We start from the raw sequence: 20,534 nt of genomic DNA, 5'->3' as shown, positions 1-20,534 counted from the left end.
AAATGTCTTCTCAAGTATCTTACTGAGAAGCAGCACAAATTTTTTACTTACGACACCAAAACTGAACGTGTGTTCAAGGTTGTCATGAAAGGACTGCCCAGTGGTGAATCCCTGGATCAGATCAAAGATGAACTGGCAACATTACTTGGAGTTGTGCCACTCCAAGTAATAAAAATGAAAATAAAATCCCGTCCTGGCGATACACGCAACGGGATTTCCAATGATTTTTATTTAGTTCACTTCAAGTCTAGTGAACTAAACAACCTTAAGGCCTTAGAAAAAACTAGCCTTATGCTCCATGTCCGAGTGAAGTGGGAACACTTCAGGAAGACTGGAGGAAATTTCCAAAACCTCATCCAGTGCCGTAAGTGCCAGGAATGGGGTCACGGAACTAAAAATTGCTACATGCCAGCTAAATGCATGAATTGTGGTGATTCCTCTCACGCAAAGGACGACTGTCCTGTGAAGGAAGATCCTAAGAAATTTAAATGTTCAAATTGTGGTGAAAACCACAAATCCAATTTTTGGGAATTTAAGACTCGCAAAGCGATCCTTCAATCTCGTTCTAAGCGACAGGTTTCCGACCAGGTACAAATAACTCTGCTGTTAACAACGATCAGCGAAGAACAAATTCTACATTCGTACCCGTAGGTACAAATATCACCCCTGCTTCAAATTTTTCATCTATACCTACTCCCCTCGCTGCTAACAATGTTCAGCGAGTTAATGGAGCTACCTATGCTGCTATTACACCGGGTAGAAATCAAAATACTAACCAACATAATTCTAACGGAAATTTTGACAATTTTGACTTAAGAAATTGAAATTGAATTTTTACAGAAATCATTAATAATCATTTGAAAATTTGCAAATGATATTGTCATGACTTTAAAATGCAGTAATGGATTTTAAAGCATTAAATATTTTAAATTGGAATGCTCGATCTCTTAAAGATAATGAAGACGAGCTATTTAACTTTTTGAGAGTTCATAACGTGCATATTGCCGTTATAACTGAAACGTTCCTTAAACCTGACCATAAAGTCAAAAGGGACGCAAATTATTTCATTTATAGAACCGATCGTCTTGATGGACCCTGTGGTGGCGTTGCCATCATTATTCATAGACGAATAAAACATAAAAAGTTTTTGAAACTTTGGGAGTTTCTGTTGAAACAAAATTTGGACAACTTACGTTTATAGCTGCCTTTTTGCCATTCCAATGCGTAGGCCAGCAAAAAAAATTTCTCAAGGGTGACCTTCAGAAACTTACCCGTCATAGGTCTAAATTCTTCATTATTGGACATAGAAAAACATTCGACAGTGTTTGGCATGAAGGTTTGATTGCTAAATTGAAAAAGTTTAATTTTCCACTTTATATTATGAAATGAGTTCAAAATTATTTAACTGACAGAACTCTACAGGGAAATTATCAAAATTCCAAATCCGAACGACTACCTGTTAGAGCAGGAGTTCCTCAGGGTAGCATTCTTGGGTCTATATTGTATAACATTTTCACTTCGGACCTCCCTGATTTGCCTCAGGGTTGCCACAAATTTTTGTTCGCTGATGACACACGCATTTCCGCTAAAGGAAGAAATCTTCGTGTTATTTGCAGCAGACTGCAGAAAAGTTTAGATATTTTCTCTTCTTATTTACAAAAATGGAAGATTTCTCCCAACGCTTCCAAAACCCATCTTATAATATTTCCACATAAGTCTAGAGCTTCGTTTTTGAAACCTAGTAGTAGTCACATAGTCACTATGAACGGCGTTCCAATTTCCTGGTCAAACCAAGTGAAATCTTGGATTAGTACTTGAACAACAATTAACTTTTAAAGATCACATTGAGGGAATTCAAGCCAAATGTAACAAATATATAAAATGTTTGTATCCTCTTATAAACAGGAAATCCAAACTTTGCCTGACGAATAAACTTCTAATATTTAAACAAGTTTTTAGACCGGCCATGCTTTACGCTGTGCCAATATGGTCTAGTTGTTGCACTACCAGGAAAAAAGCACTTCAAAGGATTCAGAACAAAGTGCTGAAGATGATTTTGAAGTTGCCTCCCTGGTACAGTACTACCGAAGTACATAGAATTTCGAATGTTGAGACTTTAGAACAAATGTCTAACAAAATACTTAATAATTTCAGGCAAAAATCGTTACAATCCTCAATTGCAACGATTAATTCCCTTTATATCTAGATAAGATTTAGTTTTAGTTTTTAGTTTTAATATTTCAATTGTTATACTGACATGCAAGTTTACAAAAAAAAACCCGTTTAAAATACAACGTAAAAACACTTAGATATATAACATAACAATTAAGACTGGTAAGTTACTGTAGTAACTGGAGCACCTAGGTTAAAATGAAATGTAATTTATTTTGCATTTAGAACAAATAAAGAGTTAAAAAAAATTGGAGCGATTGAAGGCCGAAATCGCTGCAAAACTGCCTCACATGAAGTGGAAATAATTGTTTTTGACGCACAAGAATATCACAACCATCGTTAAAATCAATGACTTACGGCTCCAATTGCTTCCGCATCCACCGATTTGGCTCCCTCAGACTATTATCTCTTGTCAAACCTCAAAAGACAGACTTTCCGGAAAATTACTTTTCGGACGGGATCATGAAGTTGGAAAATCGCTGGAATAAGTGTATCCAGTTAAAAAGGGGCTATATTGAATAAAAACAAATCAAAACAAAAATTTCATTTCCATGGAGGTTATTTTCACCCCACCTAATACGTCGATTTGTTGATCACCGTTCAGCTACCGAGCGGGATGTTGATTTCAAGCGCAGCAATTACAATTCTATTTGTGATGAAATATGCTAAAAAACTGGGAACATCTGTTCAACGGAGCCAACATTAATCTAGCGGTCCCTTTTAGATTTTCGAATGAATTATTCGACATACTTCCGTACGCAGAGCTTTTTTTTGCGCCGGTCTTACAGACAAGTATGGTGGAATGTTGATTTAAGAGACCGCTGGAATGTTCTTCGAAAAAAGCTTTTCATCGGTTTTCCGCCCCAGCACTCCATCAAACAGAATTCTCATCCAAAGGCTCGATACTGAATACAACGCCAGTGTGTCCTCTTCATTCCGTGAGTATGTATTTCGAATTCAGAATGAAGTGAAGGCCAATCCTTTATTTTTTTGGAATTTCATAAAGACTAGGAGAGTGTCCAACTCAATATTCGCAGAAATGTCGTTTGGTGGTATTACTTCACGTGACACTGCTGAATCTGTAAATTATTTGCTGACTTTTCCAAAGCGTTTATTCTGTATTCCCTGTTTTCCCTAATCTGGTGCAAAGTTTACCATCGTAAGCAATTAACTTCTCAAGGCCTACATTCTCAATAGCAGACGTTGAAAACGCTCTATGCACTATCGATTCGTCTAAGGGTCCTAGCCTGACAAGCTTCCTCCTGCGTTTGTCAAACGATGTGTCAATGTGCTTGCCATACCTGTTGGCTGTTTATTCAACCTTTCTCTGTCGGAGGGAGTCTTTCCTGATACCTGGAAACTGGCTGCGGTAATGCCGATACACAAATCTGGCAGCACTCACGGCATGGAATATTATCGTCCTATTTCGATTCTGTGCTGCATATCGATCTCTTGGTTGGCTTGTAGATTGGTTACACTCCTAGCTCTACAGAAGCTGCGAGATGCCGTCTGCTGTACCGCAAGGGAGTCTCCGTTAATTTTTATTGTTTCGAATGATTTATGTCACCGATTACAATCGCATCGGCTCATGTACGCCGATGACCTAACATTTTGCAGAATCATCCAGTGTATGTCTAATGATGGTGCTCTACAACAACATCTTGAAACTGTATCTAACTGGTGTCTTTTCAATGGGATGGAGATGAACGCTATAAAATGCAAGGTTATAAGATTCAGTAGAACCCGTTCGCAGGTAACCTTCCAATAATCGATCAATTCAGAAGAACTTGAACGAGCCAACTCTATGCCGAAGCTGTGCCGAGTTCAGCGATGAAAGTGCTGTACTACTCCCTGGTGCGCAGTATTCGTGAAAACGGAGTTCAAGTATGGGCTCCTTATCATGCCAGAATGAGTTCAACGTTATTTCATCAGATTTGCTTTGCGGAACCTGTCGTGGAATGACCTTTTTCGACTGCTTCCATACGAACACGATGTCAACTGGTAAGTCTAGAGCCTCTTCACCAGCGTTGGGTTTACTTGCAGAGAATGTTTGTATTTGACATATCAAGTAACCGCTTAGACTTTATATATCTTCTGCAACAAGTAAACTTTTATGTTCCTACTCGCAGCTTCTGACAACGACAGCTTATGTGGATTCCAAGGCACCGAACAGTCACCGATGAATATCATCCGTTACAAATTTGCCCCCGAAGATTAGATGAAGATAGTGACCATAATGGGACGAAAAATAAGTTTCAGACGTTAGTATTATTATTATTTAACTTTATTAATGAGGCTTTCAGCCTTGGGCTGGTTCGCCTCCATCCAGACGTTAGTCTTTGTGTTTCCTTGCTTTGTTTTCCGTCGATCTTGTTTTCTGTACTGTGTACCAATGCTACCAACGCCAAGGAGGCAGCTCTTACGCCTGGACCCTACCTATCGACGCATCAACTCATGGACCGGGGATCAACGTGATGAAAGATTTTATGCCTCAGAAAATCCCGGCGGCACCGACTGGGATTGAACCAAGGTCCTTAGTTATATAGTTAAGTTTTGTTTACCAGTCTGTACAGCATAGCTGAAGACGTTGAAAAATATAATAAAAATAAATTATCTGAAAAAGGATTGCTTCGAAAAATGTTACGATGAAAGAAAACTGCAATGAATCCCAAGATTTTTTTTTCAAGAAATGAAAAATTTCCATAAAACACACGCATACATCGTACGGGTTAGGCAAAAGATGTGCGTCTAACATTAAAAACTGTCGCATTAATGGCCCTTCGCTCATTTTCAGCTTCTATTCAATTTTCATACTGCCGTACTCTAACGGAACTATCCACCTACTCTCTTCTAAAGATCATTCTCTAGCTAATAAATTATCACACTAAAGCTTCATGTTAGCATTTCCAACCAACTTTGAAGACTAACTTTATTTCATTAATTTTACAGAGTTTGCCGAAAACATCTTCAGCATTTTCCACAGTTACAACTGATTTTCTTTACCTTTCAATACATTAAAAAAAAGGCGCCTGGGAGATGTTGGCAAACATTGAACAATTTTGGTTGATTTGGTTTTAGTCGCCTATCGAAATAAGTGTTGTGATATTGGATACTTTTTATTGCCCTTACTGGTCTGCTAGTTCGAGACCTCTATTGTGCGCCGAGGCTAAGAAAAAGGAAACTCAGAAACACATGTTCGGTTCGTTAGCTATGTGCAATCGCACAATGCATGCTTTTCTGACTGTCCTCATACTGTCGCGGTAATATGGTTATGAATGAAGTAAAATGTAGATTAACGGCGAGGGGGCGGCTCTATCTACGATGCAGGATTTTTTTTACTGTGGTTAGCTGCGCGCACGCTGAATAGATAGAAATAAGATTGATGACGATTCTGAAGTAGATGCGAGACAGGAAAGAAGATTTTTCGAAGATTTATCCGCTAGTGTGAGATTTGTTGAGCATCTAGAACTGAGATTTAGATGTTTTGCCCCTTCGGCTAACGTTAAAGTTTGTAAATTGAATTGTGGATACGTTTTTACTTTACTTATTATTTGATCAGAAAGATGCATAGCACAGCACAGTTACCTATTTGGAATCATGGTTAGAAAGTTACAGCTGTTTATATGTGAGTAGTGCTCTTGTTTAGAGGCAACATCTTTAAATGACATTTCGGATGTAGCTAAAATAGAAAAGTTTAAATTATGCTTATTTTTTCTACACTTGTCTTTATTTAACAATCTATCTGTGCTTTTCTAGGTTTTAGGCATTTAACTCATTTTGCTGTGAACTGAAGTAACTGACTAAGCCACTAAACTCACTAGTGCTCTCCGTCTCGGTTTGATGATCGGTATTTCCGACGATAACCGTTGTTTGTTCCGCGACTGGCTCTTCAGTATTAACAGGCTCTAGAGACACAAACGACCGATGATGATGTTCATTTAGTGTGCTAGTTTCAGGTTGGGGAACAATGGAGGTATTACTGCTGCTCGTGGTGTTGCAAAACCCGTAATCTGGTGGTAAAATGTATGTACCTGAAAGCATATAAAAACATTTTAATTTTTGCAATGACCTGAAACCTTTTTTTTATTTATCCGAAACTCCCTATAAGCGTGTTAACAAGTTCGGTTACTAAGTTTTATAATGGGTTTACAGAGATTGAACTTATTACAACAGAATCAGAAAAGAACTGCCTTGGGCTACTCAGGGATATTAAATGTAATTCGAACTTTTTACATTGGCACATGTAAAATATGGTCATACAAGCCTCTTTTAAACTCAACAATCGTGATTCCTGGATAACTCCACATTTAACAATAACGGCGAATTTTTGAAGGTACGGGAATTCTTTAGAACACTATTCACACATTCTACTAGCATGTTTACACATTTTCCCCTGTTTTATTTAACAGATTATGTACTGTAGCTAAATAAAAAATAAAAAGTTATCCCCAATCTTATTGAAGATCTGGAAAGTGCGATAAATAAAAATGAAATGGTGTTCCTATATCACGCTATAGCTCGAGAACGGATTGAAGGATTTGCAAGATTTTTCTTTTCCGTGTTGGGCCCTGACTGGTATAACTAGACAGTACGTCGTTTGTTGAGTCAGCTAGTTTATTATAACAATTGTTTAAGAGTTTCTGATTTGAGTAGTTCAACATGATTTGGAGAGCGGTTACGGTTTTGCACTGTTCCTCTACAACTAATCAACAGCTACTCACTAAAACTTTTTGAGGAGCTGAAGTTAAAAACTTTTGAACAATTCTTAAAGGAAACTCAACGCGCTTTCCAAATAAGCAAACATATTTGGGAGTTACTTTATTTTTCATTTAGTCACGTAAAATGTGTCTATTGAATATCTATAGAATCGAATCTCATGTCATAGCTTCATTTGAACCCTTCAGCGTCCATTGCCACCAATTATTAACCAATATTGATGAAACATTTCGATTTTTAGCGTTAAGTAATTAATGGACGCCGCATAAGGATGGCTTGGCGTAGTGGTTCATATCCATACTACGCAAATGCCACGAGTTTAAATCTTATCCCCGGACAAGTCACGAATGACCCAAGAGTGTTAAAGTGACAATACTAATTGCAATGAAGTCTTCTGAACCTGTTGATAAAGTCCTTTTGACTCCTTCTAAAAGTTCCTTAGGTAGACCACCACCTAGCATCACTAAACTCATTAAAAAACGAAACCGATAGCTGTAAAAAAATCAAAACACGAACATAGTTACTTCCCTGGAGGCACCTGCATAACATCCGATGTTTGATGAGAATTGTTGGTTTCTTAACATGAGAATTGATTTAGAAGATGCTCAATATTGGAGCCTCTTAATATAAGATCGTCAATGGGGTTTTACCTCAACACAGCTTCTGTATACTTTCCCAATTGCAGTTGAAATCTTTCTGGGAATGAATCATGTGGTACCGTCGATACAACCGCCAATGATCTTGTTATTGAATTTGTTTGTGATTTATTTGATACGTCGCGGGGTACTAGAATCACGTTGACTCATTTTTGTTTGGCTTTCATTCTAACATAATAAGCATTGCTCTTTTATTCTCGTATGTTTACAAATTGCTTGTCTATTTTTTTTTTTCAATATATTTAAGTTGTGTTTGTTCACATCGACCGATACTGAGTGGTTGCGGTACAAGCACATATCGTCGGTAATAGACGATTGTTGTGTATTGAGAACGCTTGCGCAAAAATACTAAGGGAGGGAAACGGATTCGAAACTCATCTGTAGACCATAGGTCCACCGTTGTATAATTGGCAATGCACCCGTGTACTGAATGGGAATTGTGGGTTCGAATCCCACCGGTGCCCTTAGATTTTTTCGCAAATTTTCTCACACGCACGTCTCTTGCCGATGATATGTGCTAACCTCTCAGTATCTTCTAACTGTCGCATATATTATTATTATTATTATTTAGCTTTATTTAGGAGGCTTTCAGCCTTAGGCTGGTTCGCCTCCAACCATATAACAAATAAAAATTGACTTTCAGTCGCTAACCTAAATCGAATATATTTAACGTGTCGACGTGGATATTATTTAAACACCCCTCCCCCTCCCCGTGGGCAAGCGTGAAAATTGAATAGAAATTGCAAATGAGCGAAGGGCCATTAATGCGACAGTACTAGTCAAACGCACACTCCTACCTAACTCATGCATAAATAGTAGAAGTTTTAGAAGAAGTAGAATATTTTAGCGATTCAAACATTATTAAGCGTCGGTAAAATATATTACCCATTTGATTGAAATCAGAGCTCTGTCTTCCCGATAAAAAAAAAGTCGATACGTATAAATGTTTGTTATGTGCGATACAAGTAAATGTAGGGTTTAATCGGTGCTCGATAGTCCCCACGATTAATGTGTTGAGATGCTTCAAATGTGCAGAATTTAGGGACAAGAGCATGGATTGCAAAAATGGCGAGAGATGCTCTGAGGTGAAGCCAACAACACAAAACGTCGGAGTGTACGCCAACTGTATTGAAATGTATTAATTGTTTGAAAATGAATAAAGAACGTAAAATGAACTTGGACGTCAACAATGCCACATTTAGCTCTGAATGTTTGCTCTATAAAATAGTTTTTGATCAGAAGAAAAGCATCTTGCGTTTCAATAAATAGCAGCCAAGTTCCAGGAATGTGAATCAATTCGATTTTTTGTAGTTTAATATTGCGGGGTTGTCAACAAACTACGTAGCATTACGTCAGATTGTTGAGGAAAAACGTCCTCTCTTAGTTTTATTATCTGAAATTCATATTGTAGAAACTGAAGCTTTTCATCAATATAGTATTCCGGGATTATAGTGTTGCTGCTTGTTTATCACATTCTAGACACACTAGCGGTGTTGCTATTTATGTCAAATAATCAGTTCAATTCAACCTTCGTACCAACGAAGTTATTGATGGCAACTGGTTCTTGGGCATTACAGTTGTACGTGGGATGAATGGGTAATTATGGTGTTTTGTGTCATTCTCCCAGTTCTAGTGAACAGCGTTTTGTTGAAGTTTTAGAGAACTGGCTCGAGACATTCCTTGATTCTAGTAAATTAAATATATTGGCTGGTGATTTTAATATTAATTGGCGTGATAACCATAATTCGAATCATTTGAAGCGTTTAGCTGAGTTTTTTAATTTAAAGCAAAAGGTAAATGAATATACGCGTATTTCCAGGCGATTCTGTGACACTACCCCGAATGTCACTACCCCGAACGCCATAACCCCGAACGCCATTACCCCGAATGCCACTACCCCGAATGTCCTACTACCCCGAATGGCCATTACCCCGAATGCCCTACTACCCCGAATGGCCATTACCCCGAAATTAAGACAAATGAAAGAACAGCAAGGGGTCAAAAGAATAGTACATTTTTAGAAGGAAATTTCGTTTTGGAATTTATACTGAATACAAATGATAATTTTTTATTGGAATTTTGAAGCTTGCAAGCGAGCAGAGCAAGCTTGTTTTACGCGAGAAGCCCGAGAGATGTCGTTACTGAGGTCCTATGTTTTGAGATACTATGTTTTCAAGAAAAACTTTTTCAAAGTGTTATGTCTGTTGTCTGTGATTAAACTCTCTGATTAGTTTCACTTTACTAAATTGATGATACACTACGTTTACTTTTATGGAACTATGTATTTATCAATTCCAAACCATTTTAAAGCTCTTTAGAAAATGACAACCTTCAAGTTTTCGAGCACTTCGTTCACCATTTAAAAAGTCAAAGGGTCTAATATGCAATCCAATTCAATATGCAATACCAGTCGGAAACTGTTAAACCTTATCAAAGAATTGTTCGACCTGAGTCTAGACCAGAGTTGAAGAATTTCTCGTTATGGATTGAAAAATCGGTGCATGGAACGTTGAACTATCGATTACAAATTTATAACATTATTCCACACGTTATTATCCCAAATGGACATTACCCCGAATCCCTTGCCAAAAGCTATTGATTACATATTTTCCTTATATATTAAAAGAAGGGAATATTCCCTTCCCTTCTTTATCATACATCCAAAGAATAAATTATTTTCTTTTTATATATTCAAAGAAAGGAATATTCCCTTCTTTATCGTTCATCCAATAATTAATTATTTCCTTTTGTTATATTTTCAAAGAAGGGAATATTCCCTTCTTTATCATATATTTAACGAATTGATTATTTTCTCTTTTATATATTAAAAGAAGGGAATATTCCCTTCTTTATCGTATATCCAAAGAATTAATTATTTCCTATTGTTATATTTTCAAAGATGGGAAACCCCCTTGAGCCATTAAGGGGCTGTTCATTAACTACGTAGACAGTTTTTTTTGGGATTCTTGACCCCCCCCCCCCTTCCCCTGCGTAGACAATTTTCCATACAAAATTTTTTAAATTTGTATGGACCGTGCACAATTGCCAACCCCCCCCTTCCCTAAACTGTCTACATAATTTATAAACATATCCTAATAAGTTTTTCTTTTCTTTTTATATACGCGAAAGAATATTCCAGGAATGACTATAATAAACAAAAATAGTCAATCTAATACATGGCATACTTTTCTGGGGAATGGTACATTCTGGGGAATGGTTCATTCTGGGAAATGCTTTTCTGGGGAATGGTGCATTCTGGGGAATGAGATTCTGGGGAATGGTTTTCGGGGGAATGGTTTTCTGGGGAATGTTATAGAATCCTATCATTTGTATTCAGTATAAATTGACCACTTTGTCAAGCAGTTTTGGCGTGACTTTCTACCAGCGATTTCACAAAACTGGACCAACTAATTTCTATTTTTAATTATAAAACGCACAAATGTTGGCTACTTTTCTCGAGGTTCTAGAAGAAAAAATCTCAAAATAATGTTTTATTTCAAAGTTCGAGTGGTAGTAAACGTCATTTTAAGTGCTCGAATGAAGTGGTTAATTAGAAAAGAAAATTTCCTTCTCAAAAATTTATCCCTTGCTGTTCTTCTATTTGTCTTAATTTCGGGGTAGTCGCCATTCGGGGTAGTGTACTATTCGGGGTAACGGCGTTCGGGGTAGTGTACCGTTCGGGGTAACGGCGTTCGGGGTTATGGCGTTCGGGGTAGTGACATTCGGGGTAGTGTCACAGAATCTTCCAGGCACAGTAGAACTTTAATTGACCACGTTTATTCCAATTTTGATTCCATTTGTTGAGTTATGAATACTGATTTGAAAATAACCGATCATGAGACCTTAGTGATTAATGTATTAGATAATATCAATAACAACGATGAATTAGTAAAATTGAAGTGCTGGAGGAAATATTCGAAACAGGCTGTTTCGAATCTTGTTGAGAGGAGCGTGTATTTTTCATTCACGGCCGGTAACTTAGATGAATCTACAGCTGTTCTTAATAACGCTTTGAAAACGTGTAACAATCAATTAGTTGAGCAAAAGTTTGTTTCTTTCAAAAACTCGAACAGCTGGTACAATTTGGATCTTTTACGTCTTAAACAGAAAAGGGACAAATGGTACAAAGAGTTTTGTAGATCAAATAATGACAATCATTGGAATAGGTACACAATCGCGCGTAATAAGTATTCACAATCGATAAAGAAAACTCGTTGTGAATATGTTCAAAGGAAGATTGATCAGCATCAAAACGACAGCAAAGAGTTATGGAAAATTTTGTAAGTAAATGAGTAAATGAGAACGTCTCTGTTGTAATTGATGATGAGACTATTGATCACGTTCGCGAGATTAAATATCTTGGTGTGATTATAGATGATAAACTTAAGTTCAACTCTCACATTGACAATGTCATCAAGAAAATTGCCAAGAAGTATGGAATTCTATGTCGATTGAAAAAAGATTTAACTATTGCCAGTAAAATACAGCTATACAAATCAATTATCTCTCCTCATCTAGACTTTTGCCCTTCCATTTTATTTCTGGCCAATGCAACACAAATATCGAGATTACAGCGCTTGAAGAGTAAAATAATGCGTTTGATTTTGAGATGTAATAGATTCACTTCCTCAACTTTGATGCTAGACGGCTTACAATGGTTGTCGGTGAAGCAAAGAATTGTATATTTGACTATGGTGTTCATTTTTATCATTTTTATCAATTTTCATCGAATTGAAAGAGGAAGTGACTTTCATATATATAATGCTAGAAACGCGACTGAAATAAGAACACCACATTTCTTGACTTGTGCATCACAAAATTCATTTTATTATAAAGAAATAAATGTTTTCAATTCGATGCCGACATATAAACGTTCAGCAACACTTACAGAATTTAAAAGACACTGCATTTTACACGTTTAAACTGTCATTTGAACAGTTTCCAGTGATTTTTTTATGAATTGACAAATTATGTACTTTAACGAAGTTATCTCTAATGAATTATTTTATATGGATAGCGGTCATAACGACTTTTTAATAATTATTGTAGCACTGCAAAAACTATTTCTGTTCGCCATTTGGTGGATTTTTAATATTTGATTTATTAGTTGTAGATTAAAAAAAAAGTAGTCTACAAAGGTTTGAACCTCGCGCGCGTATTACGGATATAGAGGACTGAATTTGAAATTTGATAAAAAAAAATGCAGTTTAGAAGCTTATTTGGAAGATACCTTGAGTTAGTAGTAAGTTTTTTTTGGCAAATGTTAGGGGTTCGTGAGCATTCCTGACATTGCTGAAAATTATGATAGCATCATATTGCGGGGTTGCTAGTGTAATAGGATGCTTTGTCGATTGTTCATTAACTCTTGATTGCTTGTAATACTTATGAATATTTTAGGTGGACAAAAAGGCGAACTAAGACTTTGACGCCTGAGCCTTTTCACATTTATATCGCTGTGAAGCAACTGTAAACTCTAGAGGGAATTTATATCTGTAACTGTAGCCATTTAGATTTTGTTTGCAAACCTGGTTAAATTGTCATATAAAATTATCTTAAAAATAAATCGTCCAGCTCAAACCTTTGTAGGGGCAAGAGGTGGGACCATCATCATCATCATCATCATAAAATACTGGTAAGTTTTAATATGTCTTTTTTATGTTATGGACACTCTAAAATCCATGGCTCCTCCCAAATCTAAGAATCATAGGAGTTATATATCATATATTTGTTTGGAAGCCACATTATCATGCTACAATATGAGTCTAAGAAAGAACCGATTTCATCATGTAGGTAGAAGAAAGAAATGGAAATGTGATTTTCTCCTTCGGAAATAAATATAAGGACGCCATACAAAAAAAAATGTATGGGAAATTGGTCATTTTCTAAACATTAATTAGCATGTCAACAATGATTTTGGCACCAAAATAATCAAAGAGTTAGTTCAAATAATAATTGAAATTCATTGCTGAAAAGTTACCCGAGTAAAAATTTTCCATACAAAAACAATAGAACCTATTGTTACAATACAATAAAACCTTTTGAAACAAAAATAAATGTTATTGTCAAAACCAATAAAAATACAATAGAACTTATTGTTATGAAAATCTAATCTATTGTTAATGGGACATTTACAATAGAAAAGTGGGGTTGTTAGTTACCGAAACCATAAAAAAATCAAAATTTTACGCAAACAAATTTGGTCTCATTACAATAAATTTTATTGTTTTTTTATTGTGAAAATTTTTGATTTCATAGAATTTGTTGTAATCGGCTCCGCAAAGCTACAGCAAATGAGCCTGGAAAAATAAACGAATTATTAAAAAAAAAATAGAATTTGTTGTAAACCTATTGTGGTGACTATTTGATTATTTGACCAATACAATTGAATTACAATAAGATTGATTGTCAACAATGGAATCAATTGTATTTAATTGATATTTTATTGTAATTTTATGGTTATTTTAATATTAAGCAGATCCAATTGCTTCTACTCGAACATCACAAAAATCATTGGTTGATCAGTGATAATCAAATATGAGATACATACATTTAGGCGAAGTAGTCGCTTAGCACCTTAGCAAAGGTCATGTTCAATGATTATTTGAACAAAGTTATTGGTTATTTCGATGCCACAATAAGTTAAGAGATGTTTAAACATGATTCCAAATTGACTAATCCTTACATGGGTTATATAAATATGAGATACATCCTTACATGTGTTATATAAATATTAGATACATACATTTAGGCGTTTCGCGAACTAGTTTCTGTTTATCCATGTCGATTAAATTCGAATGTTCTATAACAGGCATAACATTTGATAACGGCACAAAAGCATTTGTAAACAAACTTTCTAAGGCTCTTTACACGTGAACCAACGTACGCCCACGCAAACCAACAACATAATCGGATAGGGGCTACTATCACCTTTCCGAAAGTGGTATTGGTTTGCGTGGGCGTACTTTGGTTCGCGTGTAAAGGGCCTTAGAAAGTTAGTTTACAAATGCTTTTGTGCCGTTATCAAATGTTATGCTTGATAAGTTCTGTCAGTTGTTTAATATGTTTTAATATGTATTTTTATGTTATGGACACTCTAAAAACCATGGCTCCTCCCAAATCTAAGAATCATAGGAATTCTATATCATGTGTGTTTGGAAGCCACATTATCATTGTTATTGTTATTGTTATTGCTCAGTTCACACCCTGGCAGGCTGCTGCCTACCGATCTGCACTTAAGCCAGGCATGAACCTACGGAAATTTAGTCGTAGCCTATGCTAGACCGTATAGCATAACGACTTTCCTTTCACTAGCAGGCTTTTTGGTCCCACTAGCGTCCGATTAGGGGATAGTAAGAGATTGAAAGAATAAAGAAGAGAGATAGAGGATTTTGTTGTTTTGCTGAAAAAAAAAAAAACACACCGGCTTGTTGTGCAACATCAGGTTTGTTCGCTTTCATTCCTTTCCAAGGGGCAACGTCCATCGTCGTCGTACTCAAATACCTGGGAACCTCAAGAGGTGCACAGGGCCAACGTGAAAGACTTCCATTCTGGGCAGCTGCTTGACCTGGGCCCAGGTCAAATTCCTATCAAACGCTTGCATGCAGACTTCGTTTCTATTGCTATCGGCTTCTGATGACATTTACATCTAAGATCCATTTGTGAGGCCACCAGCCACAAGTTATATACCGCAGGCAGCGGTTGATGAGACCTGCAGCTTTTGAGTGTTCTCCACTGGTGCTGCACAGATTCCACGTTTTAATCGAAGTTTCGAATTTTGGTACGTTGACCAATCTGATTTGATCTCCGCTTTTTTGTTAATGTCATATTATCACCGACCTTATTACCATCACCTTAGTGTGTGACATCAGGTGTACGCTCCTCTGTGTTTTCGTTACCAATGCAGTTAATTTGACACGTTTGTTGCATTCCCGTATGTCTCAATATTATTCTTGCTGAACCACCGTCAAACCCACTATCCAGAGGCAGCGAACCACCTTAACATCTGAAATTATACAAAAACAAATTAAACATTAGCACCAAGCCACCCCCCCCCCCCCCCCCCTTCCTCCTTCCACGATTGCAACAGCTCCAAGCAGGGTGCCTTCAATTCATTTTGACTCAAAAAATGTTTCAAGAAATTATGGAATAATAAGATATTATGAAAATATTTTGATTGTGTAAACAACAAGAAAAGATTGTAACACCCGCCAATTTTGCTACATGAGAGTCGCGATAAGCGATTTTGTAATTTATCTCACCCACTCTTCGCTCTTCACTCTTCGCGAAGAGGCGATCAGAAAAACGCTCATTGTGACTCTGTCAAAGCTAAATTTGCAGGTTTGATGTGTCAAACACAAACTTAACAATCTTCTCCTATTACTCACACATACAAAATATCATCATATCATCTTATTATTCCATAACTTCATAAAACATTTTTTTAGTCAAAATGAATGGAAGGCACCCTGGCTCCAAGCCATGCAACAGGATCATTTCGTGCCCCATGGCAACTTGATCCAGTTGCTTCCAGGTTCATTGTTTTGGCGCCAGCCGGGAGAGACTTGGTCCTGTACCAAATGCTTTCCTTGTCTCCATTCCGCTCAGCTACTCGCAATTGATTGTGATATTAGTGGGCGGAATATTACAATGTGAGACAATTCAATGCAGACGTCTTCCAAATTTGGCCGATCGTCAGGTAATCAGTGGGTTACCACCTGGCACCTCTTAGCAAGCACTATGCTACGAAGCGGACCGGAAGTTTTAATGAACAACCTCCCCCGTGTTTTGAAGCCACATTATCATGCTACCATATGAGTCTTAGAAATAACCGATTGCATCATGTAGGTAGGAGAAATAAATGGAAATGTGATTTTCTCCTTCGGAAATAAATATAAGGAGGCCATACAAAAATGTATGGGAAATTGGTCATTTTCTAAACATTAATTAGCATGTCAACAATGATTTTGGCACCAAAATAATCAAAGAGTTAGTTCAAATAATAATTAAACTTCATTGCTGAAAAGTAATAAGCAGATCCAATTCCTAGAAGTTCTCGAACATCACAAAAATCATTGGTTGATCAGTGATGATCCAAAAAAATTTACTAATCCTTACATGGACTATTTTCCAATCATGATTAAGCTTGTCTATACTTTTTTCCTTGATTTGTTTTCCGTGCTGAGCACCAAAGCTACCGACGCCAGGGAGGCAGCTCGCACACCTGGACCCTACCCATCGAGCCATCACAACTCATGAACCAGGGACCAACGGCTTTGCTTCCCTTCCGAAGGAAGGCGTAATCAGAGATGTTATGCCTCAGAATATCCCGGCGGTGTTGACTAGCTTGTCTATACTTATTAGGGCATCAAAGTAGCCAATAACCAAACAAATAATGTTTGAACTTGATTTTTGCAATGTTTGGCGGGAATCCAAACGACAGAAGTTATTTGATAATTGATTTCAACTGACATGGATACACAGAAGCTAACTCAGATTCTATATTGGTGCAAACACACCTGATATAGAATTCCTTAGATTCTTAGATTTGGGAGGAGCCATGGTTTTTAAAGTATCCTTATATTAATTTCCACTAGTGTATGTAACACAGAGCTTTTATTTAGCATAACACTTACAAGGGTTTGTGAATCTTTCACTGCTGTCGTTGATTTTCGTACTACCAGCTATGAATGTTGGCGTGATACTGGTGCTGACTTGTTTCTGCTGCCCAAATGCGAATCCTTTATCCGTTTGTATCACATTGGGAGGAGTTGATGATAAATAGTGCAATTGTTTTGCCGCATCAAGAGGTGATCTTCCGTCCATTGGTCTGTACAAATCGCCTCTCAAAGGGGTAATTTTTTTCCGTCGCCTCCTTCGTATATCAACGCCATCTTTTGATTCAATCGATGGTGTAGGTAGTAAGCTATTCGAAATAGGTAGAAGTGTTTGCGGAAGAAGTGGAACTGTGGATGGATACGATTTTTTGCTATTTAATATGAGAGTTGTTGTATGGCTTTGGACATCTTGTAGAGGAATTGCTTGCTGTTTCATTTGCTGCAGTAAGCTTGAAGAACCAGTCGCTGAAGAAATCAAACTGTGATAGTTTGGGTTTGTCGTTAAATGTTTATCCGTGGAAATTACATCAACACTTGGGGGGTTTGCAATTGATTTGGACTGAAGGTAATTCACGAGGTTGCTACACACTGCGTCCACTTTTCTTTCCACCGGCAAGGAACCGGTTTTTTTGTCTGGTTTTGTAATCTTTGTTGGATCGATACTGTCGAAATGCCTTATTTTTTTCTTCATCAACATTTCAGTAACACAAGTGTCTCTTTCTATTTCTGCATCATCTAACTTTAACTGATGCTGAGCAAAATCCTCTTCTTCCATTATTTTAGCTAATTCCTCTTCATTTACATCAGGATCAGGAAGGTTGGCAGCTAGCTCTTCGTCAAAATCATCCGAATCAAGGTGTTTAGAGCTTTTGAGGAAGTCAATATCCAGTACTTTGGCACTTTCTATTACTTGAAGTGGTATTATAGAAAGAGCTGTTTGTTTGTTTTTCTCGTGGATTTGAAGTGGTTCTATCATAGGAGTTGCAAGTTCTTTTGCAGCTGCAGTATTTTTCTCAGCCAACATACGTTTTATTTCTTCTTGCTTCTTAATAAATTTCTCTCGTTCTTCTGGAGGGGTATCTGGACGCTGAACTCCTGGAGTAATTCCATCGTCAGAACTTTCAAAATCCTCATCTAGAATATAATGTAGCTTTTTACCACGAGTACGCCGTTTATTATGTATATCTGATATTTTCTCTTGGCCCGAAGAGTCTGAATCTGATTGAATTAGTGCTGGTCTTTTTCTGATACCACTTTTGTATGTCTCATCGTCATTAGCTTTCTTGGACTTCTTTTTATTGTGATCATTGATTTTGACACGGTTAATAACCTTTACTTTAGTTTTTCTTTTCTTCCAGTCATCTTCACTGCTATCAGTTTCCGTATCGTTACACAGATCCTCGCTGTTAATTTCTTCACTTTCCGTGACATCCTCATCATTAAATTCATCCGAATCATCAAGAATTTTTTTCGTTTTGTTTGAGCGCTTTCGGATATTATAAGCAGTACTTTTGTCACTGTCGTCATCGTCATCGTTGATAAATTCCTTGTCTCTTTTTTTGCTAGCCGCGGCACGGAAATTTTTCGACCTCTTCAATTCTAAAGAACTTTCACTATCTTCAGTCATAGAGAAACTGTCTTCTGAAGAAGAAATTTCCTCAGAAAAATCTTCATCTGATCCATCGTCTTCCTCTGAACTCACGTCAAGACTATTCAGTCTTTTCTTCTTCTTCTTCTTTAATGTATTATTTTTTTGTATTTTGAATTTTTCTGGTACTGGAGAATTACTGTGTGATCGACTTTGCTTACATTCCTCTTTTCTGATAGCTTCTACAATATTCCTTATATCTTTACCATGAGGTGGTGACTCGGGAGATTCAATGGTGCTCCGATCAATAGCCGACTTAATAAGGTTATCATATTCATTTAATTTGTAGCTTAGATTTGACGTGTTCCTTCTTCTTAATTTATAAATAGGAACATCATCTGAACTTGAATCATCGGAATGTTTATTGGATGTCTTGCCGTCGGTAGATGATGAGGAAGTGTCATCTGCAGTATTTTTAGATGTTTTGGAACGTCTCCTGTCCTTATATTTCTTTATCTCCAAACCTGATTTTTCTTCTTCTGACCAATCACGCTTTAAAGCATTTTGTTCTTCCAAAATTTGTTTCTGAAGAGCTTCTTCAGCTTTCATCTTTTCAAAATATTCATCATATTTGAGTAGTTTGATCTGTAGATTCGATATCAATTTATCATGTTGACATATAGGACAGAACCAGTCCCCTTCAGGTATGATAAACAACACTGGGACAAGACATGAGCAATGATAACCTTTGTCGCAGGAATCACACAAAAGAATCCATTCGGGGTGATCTTGTTTACCACATTTTTGGCAAACGTGATCCCTGTTGGAATCTATAGATTCATTATCGTTATCTGAATACTTTTCAACTTTGACAGTTCTAGCTCTCTTGACTGGTACGATAATATCTTCCAGATCAGATTCTGGTGAAAACTCGTGGTCTGACTTCAACGACTGAATATCTGATCGTTCATGTTCAATATAATCATCTTCCGGTTCAGATTCACTGCTGCTTTCTGAAGAAGAGTTCATCCAGGGCTTATCGTTCTTCTTCTTTATTTTCACTTTTGATTCAGTATGTTTGGAGTCTTCATCATCAGACATAACATAGTCCTCGTCGTCATCGTCAGATATACTTTGCTTAATTTCCCTTTTTTTCTTAATCGCCTCTGCCTTCATCTGACGCAGCATTTTTTCCTCGATCATACGCCTGTTGGTTTCTTCTTGTATTTTCTGCTGTGCTATTCTCCTTGATTGCCGAATGGGAGGTGATCCATTTTCCGATTTGTCGATAATTACTTGTGAAATATCTAATCCGTCCACTGAAAAAAAAAAAACAAAAAACAACATTTTAATATGTGACCGTGAATTTTGCGTATTTGAGTTAATGGAACTCAAATTTCAGAGAGAATAAACGGTCGTGTGGATATATGGGTTAGTTTCCATGTAGATATGCTGAAGATATCTCAAAATTGAGAAGAATTTAACTAATTTTGGCATACACATTTCCATCAGTTTTATAATACTTCTCAAGTATCGTTTACAGTTTACAAAATGAATGAAATTTCACTCAATCATGGTTTAGTCTTAGCGGCCGAGAAATAAACTAAAGAAGCCGCCATTTTCTGTTGCAGTGGAACAACCTACAGAATATAGGTTGAACTACTTATTTAGTTATAATAAAAAAATCAATATTTTAAAACAAACACAGGTTTATGCTATAATAACAGCATAAGTGGTTCCCCGAAAACCAGTTTCCCGATAACACTTTCCCCGAATGTTTTATCCCCG

The 20,534-nt window shown here is 36.9% G+C and overlaps 1 protein-coding gene across 3 annotated transcripts in view; it reads right to left on the bottom strand.

Annotated features, from left to right (window-relative positions):
• Positions 1-5,877: 5,877 nt before the first annotated feature.
• LOC135716090 (remodeling and spacing factor 1) overlaps positions 5,878-20,534 on the bottom strand; it is a 68,582-nt gene continuing 53,925 nt past the window's right edge. For 2 of the 3 annotated variants that reach the window (XM_065238909.1, XM_065238910.1), the window contains 2 exons: positions 17,177-20,065; positions 5,878-6,203 (listed from right to left, as the gene is read on the bottom strand). In XM_065238909.1, coding sequence (XP_065094981.1) covers positions 5,932-6,203; positions 17,177-20,065 — 3,161 coding nt within the window. In that variant the 3' untranslated portion in view covers positions 5,878-5,931. The remainder of the gene's footprint in view (positions 6,204-17,176; positions 20,066-20,534) is intronic. The other variant, XM_065238911.1, reaches the window with a different exon arrangement.

The sequence above is a fragment of the Ochlerotatus camptorhynchus genome, unplaced genomic scaffold (genome assembly GCF_037179485.1).
Source record: "Ochlerotatus camptorhynchus isolate MF236.1 unplaced genomic scaffold, CSIRO-AGI_Acam_v1.1 ptg001115l, whole genome shotgun sequence".
Taxonomy (NCBI): Eukaryota; Metazoa; Arthropoda; class Insecta; order Diptera; family Culicidae; genus Ochlerotatus; species Ochlerotatus camptorhynchus.
The sequence above is the reverse complement of the archived record's forward strand: the minus strand, read 5'-3'. Positions and strand labels throughout refer to the sequence as shown.